We start from the raw sequence: 19,873 nt of genomic DNA, 5'->3' as shown, positions 1-19,873 counted from the left end.
CTCAAAATTGACACAACTTTTGGTCATTTACTTCAGATTTTTTGCTGTTGAATGACTGTTAGATGCTGATTTCAAGAGAATCAACGATTTTTTCTATCATTAGTTCTCTGGTCCTCCCTAGTTTGTGAATGAATCCAAGTATAAACAACTCTCGCTTTAGTAAACCACTTTTTCCAATCCGTGCCAAAATTTGAATATCATCCAAAGGCCATAAATCTCCCCCACCCGCCCCTCAAAATCCATAAAATTCCTGCTTTCGCGCATGCGCCCCTACTACCCATCCCGCAAACATCCTCCCGCTTTGTTTACGTATGCTGTCAAGCGCGTCCATTTCCTAGTGCCGTTTGCGTGCCCCCATGGACGACCCCGGCAGAATGATGGGCCACACCGGCGGCGGCCTGATGCCCCCTCAGCCGTACATGAACGCCCAGGACGCGCCCGCGGGCGGCGAGAACGAGCCCCGCAAGCAGGACATCGGTGAGATCCTCCAGCAGATCATGAACATCACCGACCAGAGCCTCGACGAGGCCCAAGCGCGCAAACACACCCTCAACTGCCACCGCATGAAGCCGGCCCTGTTCTCCGTGCTGTGCGAAATCAAGGAGAAGACGGTGCTCAGCCTGCGGAACACGCAGGAGGAGGAGCCCCCCGACCCCCAGCTGATGCGGCTCGACAACATGCTGATCGCCGAGGGGGTGGCGGGCCCCGAGAAGGGCGGCGGCGCGGGGGCCGCCGCCTCGGGCTCCGCCGCCGCCCAGGCCGGCCAGCCCGACAACGCCATCGAGCACAGCGACTACAGGGCCAAACTCGCCCAAATCCGCCAAATCTACCACCAAGAACTGGAAAAGTACGAACAGGCGTGCAATGAGTTCACCACACACGTTATGAACTTGCTGCGGGAGCAGTCCCGGACTCGCCCAATCACCCCGAAGGAAATCGAGCGGATGGTGCAAATCATACACAAGAAATTCTCCTCGATTCAGATGCAGCTGAAACAGTCGACTTGCGAGGCTGTTATGATCCTCAGATCGCGGTTTTTGGACGCCAGAAGGAAACGCCGGAATTTCAGCAAGCAGGCGTCGGAAATTCTAAACGAGTATTTTTACTCGCATTTGTCTAATCCCTACCCCAGTGAGGAGGCGAAGGAAGAGTTGGCTAGGAAATGCGGGATCACAGTGAGCCAGGTGTCGAACTGGTTCGGGAACAAACGAATCAGGTACAAGAAGAACATCGGGAAGGCGCAGGAAGAGGCCAATTTGTACGCGGCGAAGAAGGCGGCAGGGGCGTCGCCCTACAGCGGCACCCCGACCCCCATGATGTCCCCAGCGCCCCCGCAGGACTCCATGGGCTACTCCATGGGGTCGGCCTACGACCAGAGCTCAGCCTATGACGCCAGTAGCTGTGGTTACGACCCAATGCACGCACAGGAACTGTCGCCCTAATCAAACCCTAGCTTAATTTTAAGGAAATACAGTTGTATACTAACCCATGTATACCGAATTTTGTATCGTGTACAGTGTGTTTCTGGGTTCAATTGCTTCAAGTTTTACTTTTCTGATAGTATAGGACGTACTTGCAATATATTTTTAGGTTGATTGTTTTAGGAGTTAAGGCGAGTTTTTCTTCAGTATTTTTTGTATATTTACTTATTTTTATCGATAAGGAGCAGCTGGGTGAGAGAACTTTGCTTTAACGCCGAGGTTTTTCCATCGAAAATGAAATTACAGTGCTTACTATTTAAATAAATAACTGTAGTAACACGTGGATCATTTTTTCAACATACATGAAATAATCACAGAAAATCCTACATGGAAATAAAGGGCGTAGAGAGACTCACGTGAATAAAAGCCCCATAAAAATTAACTCACTAAAAAAAAACAATCACTGTCATTGTGGATAGATTTATAAAATAATTACTCAGATGTCAATAAAAGTTTTAGATTTTTTAGACGAAGCGTCGTTAATTTAATTCGCAATTAAATGCGTGATTAACTGGACACGTGACCAAATTAAAGAAATGTGATTGGTGATTTAAGAGGTATGCAGAAATAACTTTCTAGGATAAAATTTAGTTCCTCTGTAAACCGAGATTCTAGGGGTGCAATTTCAGTTGGGACACCCTGTATAGAGACCAGAGGGGGAACGTAATACCCACTTATTACATAAATCACAACTTATCGTGAGCTTTTTTCTTTTTGGTATATGGGTATTTTTATCTGTGTGGGCTTTAAATTTTTCTGCTCAGACCCCACAATTAAATTTGCCGCTGTGACACTTCCAGTTATACCAACACTACACCGAGTTGGGCCCGTCGATATACGCTTATTTTGGCTTAAATTTTATTATTTTTGCTTTGATAACCACTTTGCGTGTTTAGCGAAACAATCATTGTGGAAATTCGCCCGAAAACGGTCAATTTTGGGTCAATTCCGCGTCTGGTGTGTGTCGTGTGGGTGTCAGCCCTGCCAAAACAAAAACCGATCAAATGTCAAATTCCTGACGTCCACACTTATTTACTCACATTTCCACCTCAAATCGTCTCTCATTTCGCATAATGTGTTTAAAAGTGTCATTTTCCCTCCTGGATTAACTCACAGTCGTGGTGCACGCCCCGCTCGTCGATGATGTAGTGGCAGGTTGCAAGGAGGCGTAATAAGATATTGTGTTGTCTCGAGTGGCCCCACACTATGGAGGATAGTTTGAGCGTGAAATCAAATGAGTCGGTGGCAACGAGCGAAGAGTTTGATTTCGTTGGGGACAAGCCTGCGAACAAGACGCCCACGTTGGATATTAAGGGGGATCTAAGCGAGTTGAAGAGTGCCTTGACGGAGGTGCTGCAGGAGTCGGGGAGGAATATGGACGAGGTGGACGGCAAGGAGAAGAAGATCGGGCATTCGACGTTTTATGGGTGTTTGGTGGAGCCGGGGAAGGACCCGCTGTCAAGGACGGGGGAGGACAGTCCCGGGGAAAAACAGGACTCGGTCAAGCAGGACTCCAATGAGGAGGAGGAAGGTGAGGAAGCTGCGAAAAAGTTACGTTTGTTGCCTTATACGACCGTGAAATTGTTGATAAGAGAAGTGTATCTAAAATTATTCATTCTTTGTTGTGGTGGTGATGTCATGACGTGTTTATTTACAAATGCAAATTGAAGTAATTGTTTTTGCTTGAATGAAAAAATAATGCCACTTGTTCCGCGAAGCGGGATTTATTGAAATAAATCTACAGGTTGTCTCACAAAATTTAATCGAACAAACCTATTAGCTGTTTCAGAACTGTAAAAACGCCGACGTTGCATTTTACCAAATTATTTTTTTAAAATAATTTTTGAAAGAATAAACAGCGACGTTGGCGTTTTTATAGTTTTGAAACAGCTATTACACTCCATTTCAGCGATTAATAACAAAGTATGCGCCAATTTAATCATTTCTTCAAATGTCAAAAGTGTTTTAATGTTGATTGTTTTTTTAAAAAATGCAGCAAGTGTTTTGATAAGGTTATTGACTGTTGATATTTAATTTGACGTTTCATGATAAAACTTGAGTAACATCATTAGATATAAATTTTCTCTTTGTTGCGGGAATAAATTATGATTTACCTAAAAATTGAATCATGAGTTTTATTATTAACTTTGTTTACTCTAATGGTTCATATTTTATTCACATTTTTTGCCACTTATTTAATCTTTAAATACCGCAACATTGTTATTGTTACGCGCTACTGCTCGTACGAAGTAAGTTCCCATTTGTGTAAAAGTCAAGGCTGTGAAATATACGTTGTCAGTGACTATATTTTAATTTATAAAGAATTATAAAATATATAATATAAAATATAATTATAAAAAAATATAAAAAATAAAAATTTACTTAAGGTGACTTAAAAAAAAAGAAGAATGTTTTAAAATTTGATAAAATCAAAGTTTTTGATTTTTTTTTACTTCTAATAAAGGTTTATTTAGTTTCTTCACTTGTTTCTATCTTAGTTTGGTTTAAAATTAATGTAATACGTCCTATTCCCTGAAAAGTAATAACTGATAACACTTTCTGGAAGAACGTTCATCAAACTATGGCAAACTATACAAAAATAGCTGTGGTTAGTAAGAAATTTTCTACAATGTCAGAAAAAAAACATAACTTGAAAATTACCACAGATAGGTATAGGGAATGCTAATACAGATCGATGCAGAAAAAAATTCTCCTCCATCTAGTAAAATAAAAATTGGGACATCCCATTTGAAAAAATTAAGTTATGAGTACTTGAAGTTGTCCAAACTTAATCTTAAATTTTTTGGGTTTATTAACTTTTTTTCCAATTTTGAACACACTGGAGAACTGATATAGGCTTTCTCTTTTGATTCTCCAAATATTATTTTGAAATCTTTAAAACTAAGAGAGTTACCGATTTTTTAAGTGACAGGTGCAAATTCAAAAATTTTCAAAAAATCCAAAATATCTCTAAAACGGTTAAACTTAGGTATAGGGAAAGTTGATAAAAACTTTCTTAAAATAACTCAACTAGTCCAAAAACGCAGTGAAAAACATAACTTTCCATTTAAAATAACAAAGTTAATCGCGACTTCCGGTATAACCAGAAGTGCCGCCATCTTAAAAATATTTTTATTTAGCACAACTTTCAATACTTTAATGTGGGGTTTAGACAGAACACCTGTAGAATGTTGGACTTTCTTAAAAAAAATAGAAAAAAAATCTATTGCATTATTTCCTTAGTTTTAAGAGTAAATAAAAATTGCTTTCAAAACTCTAGTTATTTTTACCTTCTTATCGCCTATTTTAACGATATTTCCTCATTATTAAAACCTAACAATCATAGTAACACTTCCTTTTTACGATCGTGTCGTATAACAATAAATTTATTTCTGCTATTATTGGCCGGCCACAAATGTGGGCCTTAGCCAAATGATAAAACCACGACGGGTCAAGTAGGCGTTGTCAATTGTTACCAAAATGAAAAACAAACTACTATTTCAACAATTTTTCTGTTGTTACAACCGTAAGAGAGTAGAGACTAGTAGAAAAAATAGTAAATTCAAGTCTTATAGTTTCAGATATCGATCAAGATTGTACAATTTTCGCTGGTGTGACATATTTGGGCGCCGCCGCCATAAACGCCCCCAAATCGGAGGCCGAAATCCAACGAAACATGACCATATTAAACGAACAAAGTTCAGAACAAGGGATTAAAGTCTCGGTTTCGGTGCCATGCTCATCGCAGGGGTTTGTGGTGTAAGTGTTGCCAACCTAAATTTGCGCACCTCGACTAGGTTTTGTTCTAGTCTGTACGACGCCAACTCGAATTCGGTGATTTCCCGCTATGAGATACACCGTATTTTGTTTTATGCTCGGGGGGCGATCGACGGTAGCGAAGCCGGTTGTTTTGCCTTTACGTGGTCACATGGTGATACGCAAGAATCCGCCATTTTCCAGTGCCATGTTTTCCGGTGTGACATAGCCGAGGCGGTGTCACGTGTCTCAGGTAATCAAGTTGGCAGCAATGGCAATGTGTTTGATCGATCGTCGTTTGTTTAGCGTGTTTTGCGAAGGCGTTTCAAAGAGTGCCACGCTCGATGAGCAGTTCGGTCACGTCGGCTTTGGATATGACAGGGTCCATAACCACAATACCCGAAGCCAGGACGCTTATGTATGTATTTGAAGTCAGTTTGGAGATTAAGGAGGATGACGGGAAGGTATTTTGTGTTTTGTGTGTTGGCAACAGTGTGCTCAAATGTTGGTTTAGGGACAACTGTCGACAGTTGGTAAAGACAGGTCCGGGTTTAAATTGAAAACAAATTTGGAGAAACAGCTGTGTTTGAGCATACGGCAGGTGTCGGATAATGGGCCCCAGTTGCATATTGAGCGTTGTTTTGGGGTACTGGTGGCCCCCGGACGACATGTGCGCCACTCCGACATGCAACTACTCGAAATGGTAACTACCAGTAACTACGAAACAGTGTTACCAGACGATTTGTTCCCACAATCGTAGCTTTTCGGTAGATTTCGTAAAAAATCGGTGGATTTACAATTTTGATAATACATTTTAATTGACTTAAAATTTTATTCAAAATGGAATATTTATTACTGTCTATTATGAAAAAAAACCCACACATCTTCCACTCGTACAAAAATAAAAACAGAAGGACGGTTGGTCTGAAGATGTCTTATGTTTGAAAAAAAAATGTCCAAGTCTACTCTCAGTTTTTTATTATACCTGATAACTTTCTCTTTGCGACAGGACATAAAAAATATTTCATCGATCTTTTTCGAAAAAATTGAAGTTTTACTTTGAATTAAGTTAGAAGTTTTCGTAAAGTGAATGAAAAAAAAAAGTTTACTGGTAGCATTACAGTTAAGTCGGTAGATTTACCGAAAAGCCGGTGGGTCTGGCAACACTGCTACCAACCGTGCTAGATAAAAATTCCAAAATTTGATTTGTAGAAAGAACAAGTTCCGTCGAATAACTCCTGTACTTTAATTTCGGCGACTTGGGATCCGACCGAACCTTCGTTCGAGTCGTTAAATCAGGAAACACCGAAAGATGTGAAACAATTCATGACAGTCGCTGTGGATCTAGTGATACGTGGAATACAGGAACCTGTAAGGTTTCAAATCGAAACACCGGTCCGTATTTTCGGACAGAATGAGCGAAATTTCTGGTATTTTCAGAAGAGGTCGCTCGTGCAACAGTTTTTTTTGAATCTCAAAGAGGTAATTGAAAAAAAAAACTAGAACGACAATAAAATTCTAGTTAATGACCTCATGTGTTATCAGAGGTTACTGTGGATTTTTATTGTTGCGGAAATTTATTTATCAGTTGTGTGTGTGTTTAATGAGGTTACAATAACGTCGTCTTTGTTTTGTAAATGGTTTAAAAATTGTGTTTGTGTTTAGGTGGTGGCTGGTGATCTCAACGACATATACTATGAAGTTTTGAATATGGAAACGTCGGGTGAATTGGACAGGAATTTACTTAATCTTAACTTAAATCTATCGAGCCTTATACAGTCACCTAGTATTACGTCCATTGATACCATAACGCCTAAAGATGAGTACAATTCAGGTAAGTGGAGGAATTTTGCATTTTATCGGTTGAGTCGTTGTGCAATTGTTTATTTGTGTCAGGGATTCGGCGTAATCAGATGAGTAATTTTTTGTCGTATTCGATAAGTTTGAAACAATTATTATGACACAATTATTACAATGGAAACCTTTGGATTTTATTTTTTTTATTATTAATTTATTAATCAACTTGTGTTCGTAATTTTTTTATTTCTATTTTTTTTTAATTATGCCAAAACAATTAGAAAAAATAGAACTATTTTGATGTAAACCATTGTAAAATCAGCTGGGGAATCGACTGGCGTCGAGCAAATTGCCAAATTATTAATAGTTTTTTAGTTATGTTTTTTTATTTAACTTATTATTACTTTTTCACATTTCAAATGTCGATTACGGCGAAACTGTTGAACTCAGCGAAAAATTTCAAGGACTATTAGAACCGACTTGAAAAGCTATGCAAAATTTCCATAGGTTTCAAGGCGGTTTCTCGAAAAATTTTATAAATTTTTTTTATTTTTTTCTCAATTACAGCAAAACTGTTCCAAAAAGTGAAGCTATTTTTATATAAACCTTTGTAGAATGATCCGAGGAATCGATTGGCCTCGCGAAAATCGCCAAATTGTCAATAGTTTTTTTAAATTATATTTTTTTGTTTTACTTTTTTTTGGAGTTTTCTTGAAAACTATTAGTCGTAGAACAATGATTTTTTTTGATAAAGATAAATAATTAAATCAGCTTTCCAACGAGAATAAATTTATTTCCGAATTATTCCTGCATATTTTCTCTAGTCGTGCCGTCGTTTTTTTTTATTTTTATTTAATGATTTTTTTTCAAAATTAAAATTTATATCTCGATGAGATGTGTATGCAATTTACATGAAAAATTTATTTTCACAACAAAATCAAAACGTCACGTACAAAAAACGCCAGTCTGATATTGTTATGTCAGAATGTATTGTTTTACATGGCACACTACGTTGGTATCTAAGGCATTTTATGTGCATTTTTCAGAAAAACCGAGTTGGAAAAAAATTTAATTGGTGAAAAAGATGTAAAAGACATGCTGAATAATATTCAGTAATAAAATACAGAGGGTGCTATTTAAAAAAATCAAGTTATGCTCCTTCAAAGTTGACCAAAATAAATGTGTCACAGCATGGTAATGCTACAATGTAAATGGACAGTCTTGTTGCCAAAAAATACCTCCGACAGTTGTTTACACACAGACAAAATCCCAACTCCATATCTCGAAAACCAAGCCCACTGCGATTTTTTAATTATGTGCCTGCAGACGCACAAAATTGTAGAAAAAATTAAATAACTTCCGAACGGTTAAAGCAAATTGCAAAAACTAAACTGATTTATAAAGCCTACAAAAAGCACATTTAAATATGTACAAATATACAGCGGTGCCATTTAAAAAAACTATGTTACAGGCTGCACTGTAAAAATGAAACACCCTGTTTAGGGCAAAATAATTTTAGAACGTGCACTTTAACTTCCCATTTGCAGTGCTATTTGATTCATTTCGATATCTTTGACAGTGTTACTGTGTTAAATTACAAAAACATTTAGCTAATTTCTGAAACAAGTGCTCAAATGGCTCATCTGCCGACACACCAGGGTTTGAAAGTGTTATTTTTCCCTAAACTAGATGGTGACGAGCCCCTCCTTAGCGGCACCGGTCTCGTGTCGAAAGACTGCTCCGAAGACGTCCTTGAAAGTTGGGCCGAGGTTTTGAATCGTTGGAAGTCAACAAAACAGCCACCTAAACAACTCGCCAGTCTAGTCCGTACCGGAATTCCGGAAGCTTTAAGAGGTGAAGTATGGCAGCGTTTAGCCGGCGTCGAAGAAGACACAGAAATGATGGAAAATTACAGATTACTTATCACAAAAGTTGGTCTCTTAATTTCCAATTTTCCGTCATTTCTAAGTTTTTTCTTCAATTAGGAGAGCAGTTGCGAGAATGTGATCCAACGCGACATCGCACGCACTTTCCCGGCCCATGATTTTTTCAAAGAAGCCGGTGGTCTAGGACAAGACTCTCTCTACAGGGTTAGCAAAGCCTACGCCGTCTACGATTCAGAAGTCGGCTATTGTCAGGGACTTAGTTTTTTAGCGGCCACGTTACTGTTGCACGTGAGTCACACACACACGTGATTGGTGTTGTGACTTGATCGGCAATTGTTTCAGATGCCTGAGGAACAAGCTTTCTGTGTTTTAGTCAAACTGATGTACAATTATCACTTGAGGGATTTGTATAAAGACGGCTTTGACAATCTCTACCTACGCCTGTATCAACTCAATTGTCTTATGAAAGAACAGTTGTCGCCTTTGTGGCAACACTTCGCCGATCATCACGTGGAAACACACATGTTTGCATCGCAGTGGTTTCTGACCTTATTTACTGCCAGATTTCCCCTAAATTTTGTTTTCCAAATAATTGATGTTTTCTTGTTGCAAGGAATCGATACTTTGTTTCAAGTCGCTTTGGCTCTCTTAACGGTAAGTGGTGACTTGACCTGACCGGACGATTGCCAATTGTTTGTCTAGGCGTATGCGAAAGATTTGCTACAGTTGGATTTTGAAGGCATTTTGAAATACTTTCGCGTTTCTCTGCCGAAAAAATGTCGCAATGAGGACGCCACAAGACAATTGATCAAGTCGGCTTGTATGATAAAATTGAAGAAGTTGCGAAAATTTGAAGCGGAATATTTCGCCCTGAAAGGTAAATTTAGTTTGTGTGTTTGTGGAAATGTGGGTTTGTTGTAACAAAAACTAATCCAACTAACGAGGAGTTTTCACATGGTGTATACATTTAGTAGTAGCTGTGTGTTACCTCCTCTAGACGGCTGGGAAATTATCATTTTGGATTCAGAAGCTGCAGATAACGCCGAAAGTGAAGCGAACGAAGTGCAACAATTGCGTGTGACGTTGGGACGGTACGAAGATGAACGGAAATTAATGTTTGACGAAATCGCACAGTTGAAAGATATGTTGAAACGCGAAGTGGAACAAGCAGAGAAAGATAAAAAGAATTACACGACAATCATAAACGATTATAAGTTGGTTAGACAAAGGTTGGATACTCAGTTGCACGCAGTACGGACCGAATTGGAGAATCTCAAAGTAAGTCATTGGTTTTGGGTCAGGCGTGGCTGTGGAAATTTGACAGTTTTCACCATGTATATGCGAAATCGCCTTATTATTTTGTGGCTCAATTTAGTGTTTCCCGGTTTTGTTTAGCAAAATATTATGAATAAATAAAATAAATAAGGATGAGGTAATCAATAATAATTATTAGAAAATGAACCAATTAATTATTCCTTTGTGAAGTAAAATACAAGTTCAACACAAAAAGCAAATCTCACTTGCCGATAAATAAGAAAAATGTAAATTGTACTTACCTTTGATTATGGTTTTCTACTACAATTTGTATCAAATAAATAATAAAGTATTTAATAACAATTATAATAATAATAAACGTTGCGAACTAACCCTTAAATCCATCATTGTTTTCTGCGTTTCTTCCGGTATTTTTGATTTTATTTATGAGGCGTTTGTAACAAAAGTAAGTAACGTACTGAATAAAATTAAACGGCATAACAATAATTGTATAAGAATGTGATAAAACGTCACCAACAAAAAATATACTCTTCAAAGTGGGATACAAAGAGGTTTTCTGATCCATTGATTTTCGTTATGATTTTGTCACTTATCGTTTTTTTTTGGGGGGTACTTATCTGAAAAATATACAGGGGTGCATCTTTTAGGTCTAATCGCTAAAATTCTTGGGTAAATAATTTCACACAAAATATTTTAGCGAAATAAATAAAAAAAATCGACCTTATTTAACACTTTTTTGGTTAAAATTTTTTAGAATAATGAGGTTTCTGACTAAAAAACATTCTAATACTCGCGGAAATTCGTGCTTTTTTTGGTCAGGTTTTAGCGAAATCTTTAAGTATTCGTACTTTTGTTATTCTAAAAGATACACAATTAAAATCAAGTCAGTTTTTAGTGAGAATTTATATTTGCTTACGTGCAATAAAACAAGACAAAGTTATATTTATACTTTGTGGAAATATTACGCCACCATGGTTTTTGGCTGAATAATTTGCACAATTTTTTTATGATTTCTAAACACTCCAAAAATATAAAAGTGCGGCGTAATTTCCTAACTTTTAAAATCTTTTCTTAAAAAAAATAAACTTTTAGCTCGAAAACGTGGCTAAATGCTCAAAAAGAGCAAAAATTACTCCATTTTTGACCTGATTGAGTACTTATTTCCTGGTTTAGGAATAGGCTTATTCATCTTTTTTGTTGAAATTTGGAAAAATAATTAGGTCTTCTACCGAAAAGCATGGTAAGACTCATGAAAACGGCAAAAATTATGTCATATTCTTTTAAATTTAGTAAATTAGCGGTTTATTTTATATATAAAATGTTGTTAAACTCGAGAAATACAAAAATGCTATAACTTTAGAAGTCACTTCTAAGGAAAAGATTGTTTTTGACTTTGAAAAAATGCTTAAACACTGGAAAAAGACAAAAATGACGTTATTATGTACCTAATTTGTTTATTTTTTGGCTTATTTTTGGTAAAATGGCTCGAAATAACAGTGTTCTTACATAAGAAACTTCAGAAAAATGAGAAAATCTGGTGAAAAGATTGAGTTTTTAGCTTGAAATTTGGTTATTTGTTGGCTTATTTTTGACGTAATTTCGCAAAATTTTAGCGTTTCCATCTGGTAGTCTAACTAAAGCACTCAAAAAATACAAAACTAATTAATTTTCGACCGAATATCCTGCTTTTTTTTCTCCGGTTTTAGCGGAACTTTACGAAAAACTAAATTAGTAACTCAAAAATTGCACTATTTTTGATCTATCTTAGTGTTATTTTTGACAAAATGTAAAATATTTGTGCTCCTGTTAAAAAACTTTCTCAAAAAGGAAATAATAAGTTTCTGGCTGAAGCTGAATAACGCAGAAAATTCGGTCCATTTGTAGGGAAATGTTATAAAAAGATTGAGTTTTTAGCTTGGAAATGCTCTTAATCTTTGGAAAAAAAAAACAAAAAATGTCACTATTTTAGACGTAATTTCATTATCTTAATTTTGACGAAATTTCTCGAAATGCTACTGAGGAACTACTTTGTCGATAAATAAAAAAATTTCGATTTTATTTAACATTTTTTGGTTAACATTTTGTAAAATAATGAGGTTTCTGACTAAAAAACAGTCAGGTTTTAGCAAAATTTTACGGGAAGACTAACTTTTTTAACGTAAATGCTCGAACAAGGCAAATATAATGTGTTTTTCGACCAAATTAATGATTTTTTGTCCAGTTTTAGCGAAATTTAGTCAAAGGTTTTTAGCGTTTAAACACTTAAAAAAAATGGTAAACATTAGATCAATTTTTTTTCGAATTATTTTTGGCATTTTTCGCTTAAAAAAGTATAATACATTCGAATTAGCACCGATTTATCTCGAACACATCAAAGGAGCAAAAAATTTCTACTAAATATTTACATAACATAAAGATTTTATCAAAAAAATACGCCCTCGTAATTTAGGCAAAACATGGCCCTAATTTCATGACACACTGTCAAGGAAATGTTTTGTTGATACACTGCGAAGAAAAACACAGCCACCCTTGATCCAAAAACATGGAAAACCTGTATTAAACGACCGAATTTTGTAGTATAAACTGTCGAATTGTGACAATTGTAAGGTTCTTATCGACGAACCGAAACAGTACAACGAAGAGACCGAAACTGACGGCTCCGAAAGGGTGCGAGAATTGGAGTTAGAGTTGGCGCAAACCAAGCTTGCGCAAGTCGAAGCCGAGTGTCGCAATCAGGTGAGCTGTCAAAAAAAATTTCAGGTATTGGCTAATTGTGAGCGGTAGGATTTGATTCATCGGTTGCGCACAACCGAAATCGAGTTAACTTCGGCCAAAAACAGCTGGCCACCGTGGTTGAGTAAGACGTTGAGTTCGATCAAAGAAGTTGCCAATAAGAAAGATTTTGGCAATATGACATATCCCAGCAACATTCCGAACACAACGCCCTCTTTTATATCACACATAAATGCAATACGACGCGATAGCGTGCCATTGAGGAGTGACCATAGTAATGTAAGGGAGCAGAGACGCGACTCGACCCCGATTATCAAGGATTCTCAGAGTTGTAGTAGTTTGAAGACTCACAATTGATCGTAAATTGATGTTATTTTATTTTGTTAGTTATCGTAGGATTTGTATTAATTTTATTTATGATATATGTACATTAAACTATTAACACCTGGACTCCAGTTGTGTCCTGTAGCCCTTTCTGGATTTCAAGACAACGCCAGGTGAGAATTCGATTTCAGGGACGGATTTGAACTCGGTTGAGATTTTGTAGCGGCGGACAATCGTCGAAATTACAGTTTTTATGGCCATCATTGCGTATTTGAAACCTGAAGGCAAAACCACCAATAGAGGGCGCTGATTTTTTCGAACGTACCAATACAGTTCCGAGGTCCGTTACTGAAAGGCAAGTAGGAATAAGGGTGGCGTTTGGCCACCTCTTCTGGGAGAAACCTATCAGGGTTGAAATCAAGCGGTTTTGGCCAAATTTTCGGGTTTCTGTGGGCGGATAAAATGCTAACTATGCATTCGCAACCTTCGGGTAGTGTGTATCTGTCTGATAACAAAAGAAAATTGTGGCCAACTAAGAGAATTGGTTTTTACCAGTCACTATATCCTGGCTGACACGTCGCCCTACTGCTGCAGTCACTGGAAACAGTCGCAAGGTTTCCTTGATGACCATGTCCAGGTATGTCATTTCGGTCAAGTCGTCGGGGGTGACAGTTCGGTCACTGGGGCCGAAAATGTTGTACATTTCGTTGTAGACTTTGTCCTGGATGAAATTTGATAAGTTAACTGTGATATAATGGCAAAATCGCAAGTTTTTGGCGTTTTTTTTAAGAACTTTGAATATTTTGCCATAGTTTTTATTTTAACAAAAAGTTATGACCCTAGTACATACATACAACCGAGATGTAACCTTCCAATATAACCGCCAGCTCTCAAATGTGACGCTTTTATAAGATAACTGTTAGTTAACCACCTTATCTAATCGTTATCTAACCTTTATTTACGCGTGGTTATATAATTTTCTTTATGTTTCGTGATCTAACCTTTATATTGCGCTTATATAACCATTCTTATATTTTTTGTATAACTTAAAAGACTGTACTCTACTTACATGATAAACAATAAATATAGATGATTATTTACGTGGTTGCAACACGTAGAAGTAAAGAAAAAGCAAAAATCACTGTTGAATGCAACAAACTAGATAATTTTTAACCATATAACCAAGAACTTTTTATTTTGCTTTGTAATTATTATTATAAAATGCCGGCGAATATTAAATATAACTGTAACATAACCATGCTTAGATCACCGATATATAAACTGAATTTAGCATATGCTACATCACATACATAGCAGTTATATAACCGTTACATAACCATTACTGTATACGCTAGACATAACCATGGTTAGCTAACTGATATATACCCTGAATCTAGCTTAGGCCAGTTTGCTTAAGAAAAATAACGGTTATGCAACTGTCATATAACCTTGGTTATGTAACCGTTATACAAGCTGAGTCTAACATAACCAATGGTTAGATTTCTGTATTGCGGTTATATAACGGTATATAACCGAAAGATAACTCAGTAAAACTGTGCTACTAGGCGAACTTTAAAAAATATTAAAGATAATTTAGCTGAAATTCTGTTTAAATATTGAAAATTATTGAATTATTGATGTAGTTATTTATTTAACGAAAATAAGTGTAAATCGGACGCGTTTAATATTTCACTCGTGAAATAAATGAACCGATTTACACGACAACGAGTTGAATACAACATTTTTTATTCTTCGAATTAGACTTAACAAGACTTAAAATTGCTTTAAATCTGTTAAAACTAATCTGACGTTTCGTATTCAAAAAAACAGTTGTCAAAACTTTCTTACACGCGACAAAAACTGTAAATTTTGACAGTGTCGAAGGATAAAATAGACTGTTTTTTCTATAAAACGTAGCATTTTTTCCATTCATGTCTGTTCATAAAGCATTATATGCTTGACGGATTAAAAAGTGTGACAAAAAGTGACAGTGTTGAAGGATAAAATACACTATTTTTTCTATAAAACAGCATTTTTTTCCATTCATGTCTGTTCATAAAGCATTATATGCTTGACGGATTAAAAAGTGTGACAAAAAGTGACAGTGTTGAAGGATAAAATACACTATTTTTTCTATAAAACATAGCATTTTTTTCATTCATGTCTGTTCATAAAGCATGCTATGCTTGACCGATTAAAAAGTGTGACAAAAAGTGACTGTTGAAGGATAAAATACACTATGTTTTCTATAAAACGTAGCATTTTTTTCCATTCATGTCTGTTCATAAAGCATGATATGCTTGACCGATTAAAAAGTGTGACAAAAAGTGACTGTTGAAGGATAAAATACACTATTTTTTCTATAAAACAGCATTTTTTTCCATTCATGTCTGTTCATAAAGCATTATATGCTTGACGGATTAAGAAGTGTGACAAAAAGTGACTGTTGAAGGATAAAATACACTATTTTTTCTATAAAACAGCATTTTTTTCCATTCATGTCTGTTCATAAAGCATTATATGCTTGACGGATTAAAAAGTGTGACAAAAAGTGACAGTGTTGAAGGATAAAATACACTATTTTTTCTATAAAACATAGCATTTTTTTCATTCATGTCTGTTCATAAAGCATGCTTTGCTTGACCGATTAAAAAGTGTGACAAAAAGTGACTGTTGAAGGATAAAATACACTATTTTTTCTATAAAACGTAGCATTTTTTTCCATTCATGTCTGTTCATAAAGCATGATATGCTTGACCGATTAAAAAGTGTGACAAAAAGTGACTGTTGAAGGATAAAATACACTATTTTTTCTATAAAACAGCATTTTTTTCCATTCATGTCTGTTCATAAAGCATTATATGCTTGACGGATTAAAAAGTGTGACAAAAAGTGACAGTGTTGAAGGATAAAATACACTATTTTTTCTATAAAACATAGCATTTTTTTCATTCATGTCTGTTCATAAAGCATGCTATGCTTGACCGATTAAAAAGTGTGACAAAAAGTGACTGTTGAAGGATAAAATACACTATTTTTTCTATAAAACGTAGCATTTTTTTCCATTCATGTCTGTTCATAAAGCATGATATGCTTGACCGATTAAAAAGTGTGACAAAAAGTGACAGTGTCGAAGGATAAAATACACTATTTTTTCTATAAAACAGCATTTTTTTCCATTCATGTCTGTTCATAAAGCATTATATGCTTGACGGATTAAAAAGTGTGACAAAAAGTGACAGTGTTGAAGGATAAAATACACTATTTTTTCTATAAAACATAGCATTTTTTTCCATTCATCTCTGTTCATAAAGCATGATATGCTTGACCAATTAAAAAGTGTGACAAAAACTGCCGTAGCGGTTCATTTTTTCATTAATTTGTTAAAAAAAGTGCAGTAACGTGTCATTTTTAACGCATAAATAGCATTTTTGCAAAGTAAATAGTGTGCTAGTAAAAAAAGTAAAAATAGGCAAATCGTTTCAACGTCCCTTGTTTAAAAGGGGTATTGTTGCACTAAAGAAAAATATTATTAGTTGTTATATTAGTGACGAAACTCGTAGAAAAAATGTTGTATGCAAGTCGTGAGTAAAGTATTTTTTTAACTCGTTTAACATTTTTACCTGAATCAAGGGGTGCATTCCTAGCATAATCAAAGTAAAACTTTTCACGGACCCCAAGGACTCGCTGCCCGCAGCCACCATAGTTTGGGCTTCCTCCAGAAGCTCGTGATCATGCCAATTATCATCCTCCGACATTTCGATCAAATGATCAATGAAACATTTTCTTCTTTTTGTCTCTAAACATAAATCGTGTTTTTTGTCCCGATATTGAACTTTTTTCTCTGTGACAATCTATTAAAAAATTAATTTGAGAAAAAAATAACGACACAATCATACGCCTTGGACGAAAATTTCCAGTTGTTTTGATAGTTGTTTCAACTGTTTTGAATAGATGCTCAGACTCCAGATGAAATTAGGATGCAACCAATATTGGAACATTCGCATAAAAACCAGTTCCAAAGCCCTGAAAAAAAAAAGGTCCAAAATCTGGCCTTGCCATAATTATATATTTACTTGGACAAGTTGTAAGCGTAATCTGAATGCGCCTGTTCGTAGATTTTTGTCCCCATTGCTGTTTCTATTAATTAATTAGAATTTACTTCCAAATTTAAAATATTCATAGGCTCACCACATGTAATTTCCAGGGCCGTATTGGTCAAAATCGGGCAAACATCAAACGTTCCTTTCCCGACAAACTTATCCAACTTTGGCAACATTCTAAGCGAATTTTCCGAAAAAATTTCCACAAAACTTTTCAAAATCGGCATACTGAAAGTGCTCAAAATGACCTTCCGGTGCCTTTTCCACTTCTCGACTAAAACCATTGCCCAAATTAATTTTTCCCGGCTTAATTTAACACTTACCCGGTCCTGTAAAAAGCCCCTCTTGTAGTAAACACGCCAGAAAGTTGTAATTTTCCGCTTTTTCTAACGCTTTATTTAACACAACTTCAATATCTTCGGGCTCAGTCACAACAATGTACAATTGGCGCCCCAGCCAAATTTTCCAGGGCGATTTGTATTTTTTTACCAAGTGGATGACATTGTTCACTATACTTTTGTTGCTCCCGAACAGATAATACGCACTTCCGATTAGGGGCAAAGCAGGGGGGCCTTGGAGTTTGGCGGCATGGAACCGCAAAAGTCTCTGTTTTTTCGAAAAATACTCGGCCAGGAAATAGATAAAGGCTGTGAAAGCACTCAAAGCCACTAAAATCGTTGTTGATTGCATTTTGTTCGAGTAAAATTGGTTTGACCGCAGTTTATAAAGTCGGGGGGAGTGGTGGAGATGGGTCAGGTTTTTGCAGTGGTTTGGCAACTGTTGTGGTAGGTTTGGGGGACGTTCCATCCCAGAGGATTTTTTTTTCACTTAAAGAAAAAAAAATTGGCGTTGTGTGTTTTGCCTTCAGATTAAGTTGGTGCCCTTGTTGAAAACATAACTGATTAGTTCTTTCCTATTAGCTAATTAATAATAATAAGCAAAATAACTGTTTAGTTTCACTTGAAAAACTGCTGTAACTCAGTTTTTAAAAAACAATTTGAAAAAATCATAGTAGCCATGAATCTTGACGGAAATTCTAGAAGACTCTTCAAACTTCCGGTTATTGAATGCAAAAAAAATATCCACTTATCGCAAAGGGTTCAAGGGCTGTGGTATCTTTGATAAACTTTTGCAAATGAAAATTTTATCCAAAAAATTGACATGTGTCATAAACTATGACAGATAGGTACCAATAACTTGGGTAAATTTTACTCAGTTTGAGAAGGTAAATTCAAATATGCAATAAAAATGTGTAATTACTGTTTAAAATTTCAAACTTTTGCTATATTAGAAGTTATAAATTTTCTAATGTAGGCCCTTAAAGAATCACCCTGTATCTCAAAAATTATAATCATGTAGGAATTCAGCGTTTGTCTCCAGTTCCTTATACTCGGAATTAATTAGTTATTAAGCTAATATTTCCTATGTTTTAAATATTGTTTTGTGAAAAAAAAACGCATAAAACTATAAAAAATTATTAAACAAAAATTAAAAAATTAACACGTAATTTTGGACCTAGCGTCAATTTTTTACGTTTTTTTTTTTTTGGACAAAACATCACTTAAGCATCGTTTGTTTAAGATCAACATTAGAAATAATAACATTTCTTAAAAAATAGGAGGAATTTTTTTTATGAATAATTTGAGAACAAACATTTTTTATGTAGTTTTTTGCCAAACTGATGCGTGTTAGAAACTCAATCGTTTGAAAAAAATTTTTTTTCTTGTGGGCAACTAGAAGTATTTATTTTTTTGACTGGCATTAAATTTTGAAACACTCTGTATGGAGAAAAAAATACAAAGTTTTCAATGTAGCTAACGCTGATGATTTTTGTGTGATTACTGATTATTAATAGTATTTTAGTTGCAGTAAAAAATACTTAAGGAGACACCATAAGATGTTTTTAATCTACATTTATTTATATTTTTCCTGTTTAAGAATTTTTACCACAATATTATACAGTCGCGTGGCTTCTATTTTTAAAACCTTGATCTTGTCTAAATTTGGTGATTGTTGTTTACTTAATTTATTATTATAATAATTTATTTATTTTGATCGAGAAACCAAACATAAATACAGGGTGAGGCATTTTTTTTTATAAAATCTAGTGCGTGTGCAGGAACATTATTAAAAAGTATTTGATAATTCGATATCATTTTAGTTTTGACAGTTCTGACCAGTTTGTGGTCATAATATAATAATAAATAATAAATAAAATAATAATAATAGTAAAAAATAATAATAAAAAAGTAATATAAGACTCAAACAAATTTTTGTCATCAAAAATCTGGGACTTTTGAATCATCCAGTATTTGTGGTCACTCAAGATCAAGTTGCCTACGCAATTACGCACCAATTATGCTATTTTTAAAATATGCACATTTTATCAAACACTTTTAATTATTATTTACTTGCACGAGCTTGCAATAACAGACTATAGGTAAGTATTTCACAGAAGGGCAACAGGAATTGTAAACATAGCTTCGGCAAGACCAAAAGGGCATTTAAATTAATCGAG

The 19,873-nt window shown here is 35.6% G+C and overlaps 3 protein-coding genes across 5 annotated transcripts; 2 read left to right on the top strand and 1 right to left on the bottom strand.

Annotated features, from left to right (window-relative positions):
- Positions 1–352: 352 nt before the first annotated feature.
- exd (extradenticle) lies at positions 353–1,760 on the top strand. The gene is given in 1 exon segment (NM_001039412.1): positions 353–1,760. A coding segment is annotated over 1 exon segment (1,086 nt). The 5' UTR covers positions 353–356; the 3' UTR covers positions 1,443–1,760.
- A 691-nt stretch (positions 1,761–2,451) lies between these two features.
- On the top strand, positions 2,452–13,378 carry GAPcenA (GTPase activating protein and centrosome-associated). 3 transcript variants are annotated; one of them, XM_008200409.3, is made up of 14 exons: positions 2,452–3,012; positions 5,063–5,240; positions 5,291–5,490; positions 5,544–5,701; positions 5,752–5,940; positions 6,450–6,719; positions 6,903–7,071; positions 8,724–8,965; positions 9,020–9,208; positions 9,263–9,574; positions 9,623–9,797; positions 9,918–10,198; positions 12,773–12,931; positions 12,980–13,378. In XM_008200409.3, the coding sequence occupies exons 1-14, from the start codon at positions 2,688–2,690 to the stop codon at positions 13,283–13,285; spliced, it is 3,153 nt and encodes a 1,050-aa protein (XP_008198631.1). In that variant the 5' UTR covers positions 2,452–2,687; the 3' UTR covers positions 13,286–13,378. The 3 variants fall into 3 exon arrangements, with proteins under 3 accessions (XP_008198631.1, XP_008198632.1, XP_001809966.1); XM_008200410.3 differs by having other exon boundaries at positions 5,057–5,240; positions 9,948–10,198; XM_001809914.4 differs by having other exon boundaries at positions 5,057–5,240.
- LOC655992 (cytochrome P450-like protein) lies at positions 13,282–18,294 on the bottom strand. Its single transcript, XM_962549.4, has 8 exons — positions 17,679–18,294; positions 17,444–17,629; positions 17,329–17,392; positions 17,152–17,278; positions 16,876–17,106; positions 13,805–13,973; positions 13,578–13,757; positions 13,282–13,530 (listed from the first exon to the last, which is right to left on the bottom strand). Exons 1-8 carry the CDS (start codon positions 18,160–18,162, stop codon positions 13,367–13,369), a joined length of 1,605 nt encoding a protein of 534 aa, XP_967642.2. The 5' UTR covers positions 18,163–18,294; the 3' UTR covers positions 13,282–13,366.
- Between the last annotated feature and the right edge of the window lie 1,579 nt (positions 18,295–19,873).

Source organism: Tribolium castaneum, chromosome 7 (genome assembly GCF_031307605.1).
Source record: "Tribolium castaneum strain GA2 chromosome 7, icTriCast1.1, whole genome shotgun sequence".
Classification (NCBI taxonomy): domain Eukaryota; kingdom Metazoa; phylum Arthropoda; class Insecta; order Coleoptera; family Tenebrionidae; genus Tribolium; species Tribolium castaneum.
Note: the sequence above shows the minus strand (reverse complement) of the source record. Positions and strands in the feature narration are given on the sequence as shown.

Excerpts from the sequence above, each read along its gene's own strand:
- GAPcenA (XM_001809914.4), top strand. The coding sequence starts at position 2,688 with ATGGAGGATAGTTTGAGCGTGAAATCAAATGAGTCGGTGGCAACGAGC. Across the intron at positions 9,209-9,262 it reads CGGCCACGTTACTGTTGCAC|ATGCCTGAGGAACAAGCTTT; the intron begins GTGAGTCACACA and ends CAATTGTTTCAG. Across the intron at positions 12,932-12,979 it reads AAGCCGAGTGTCGCAATCAG|GATTTGATTCATCGGTTGCG; the intron begins GTGAGCTGTCAA and ends TGTGAGCGGTAG.
- LOC655992 (XM_962549.4), bottom strand. The coding sequence starts at position 18,162 with ATGGAACGTCCCCCAAACCTACCACAACAGTTGCCAAACCACTGCAAA. Across the intron at positions 17,630-17,678 it reads GGGGCTTTTTACAGGACCGG|TCGAGAAGTGGAAAAGGCAC; the intron begins GTAAGTGTTAAA and ends CAATGGTTTTAG. Across the intron at positions 13,531-13,577 it reads CGGACCTCGGAACTGTATTG|GTTTCAAATACGCAATGATG; the intron begins GTACGTTCGAAA and ends TTTTGCCTTCAG.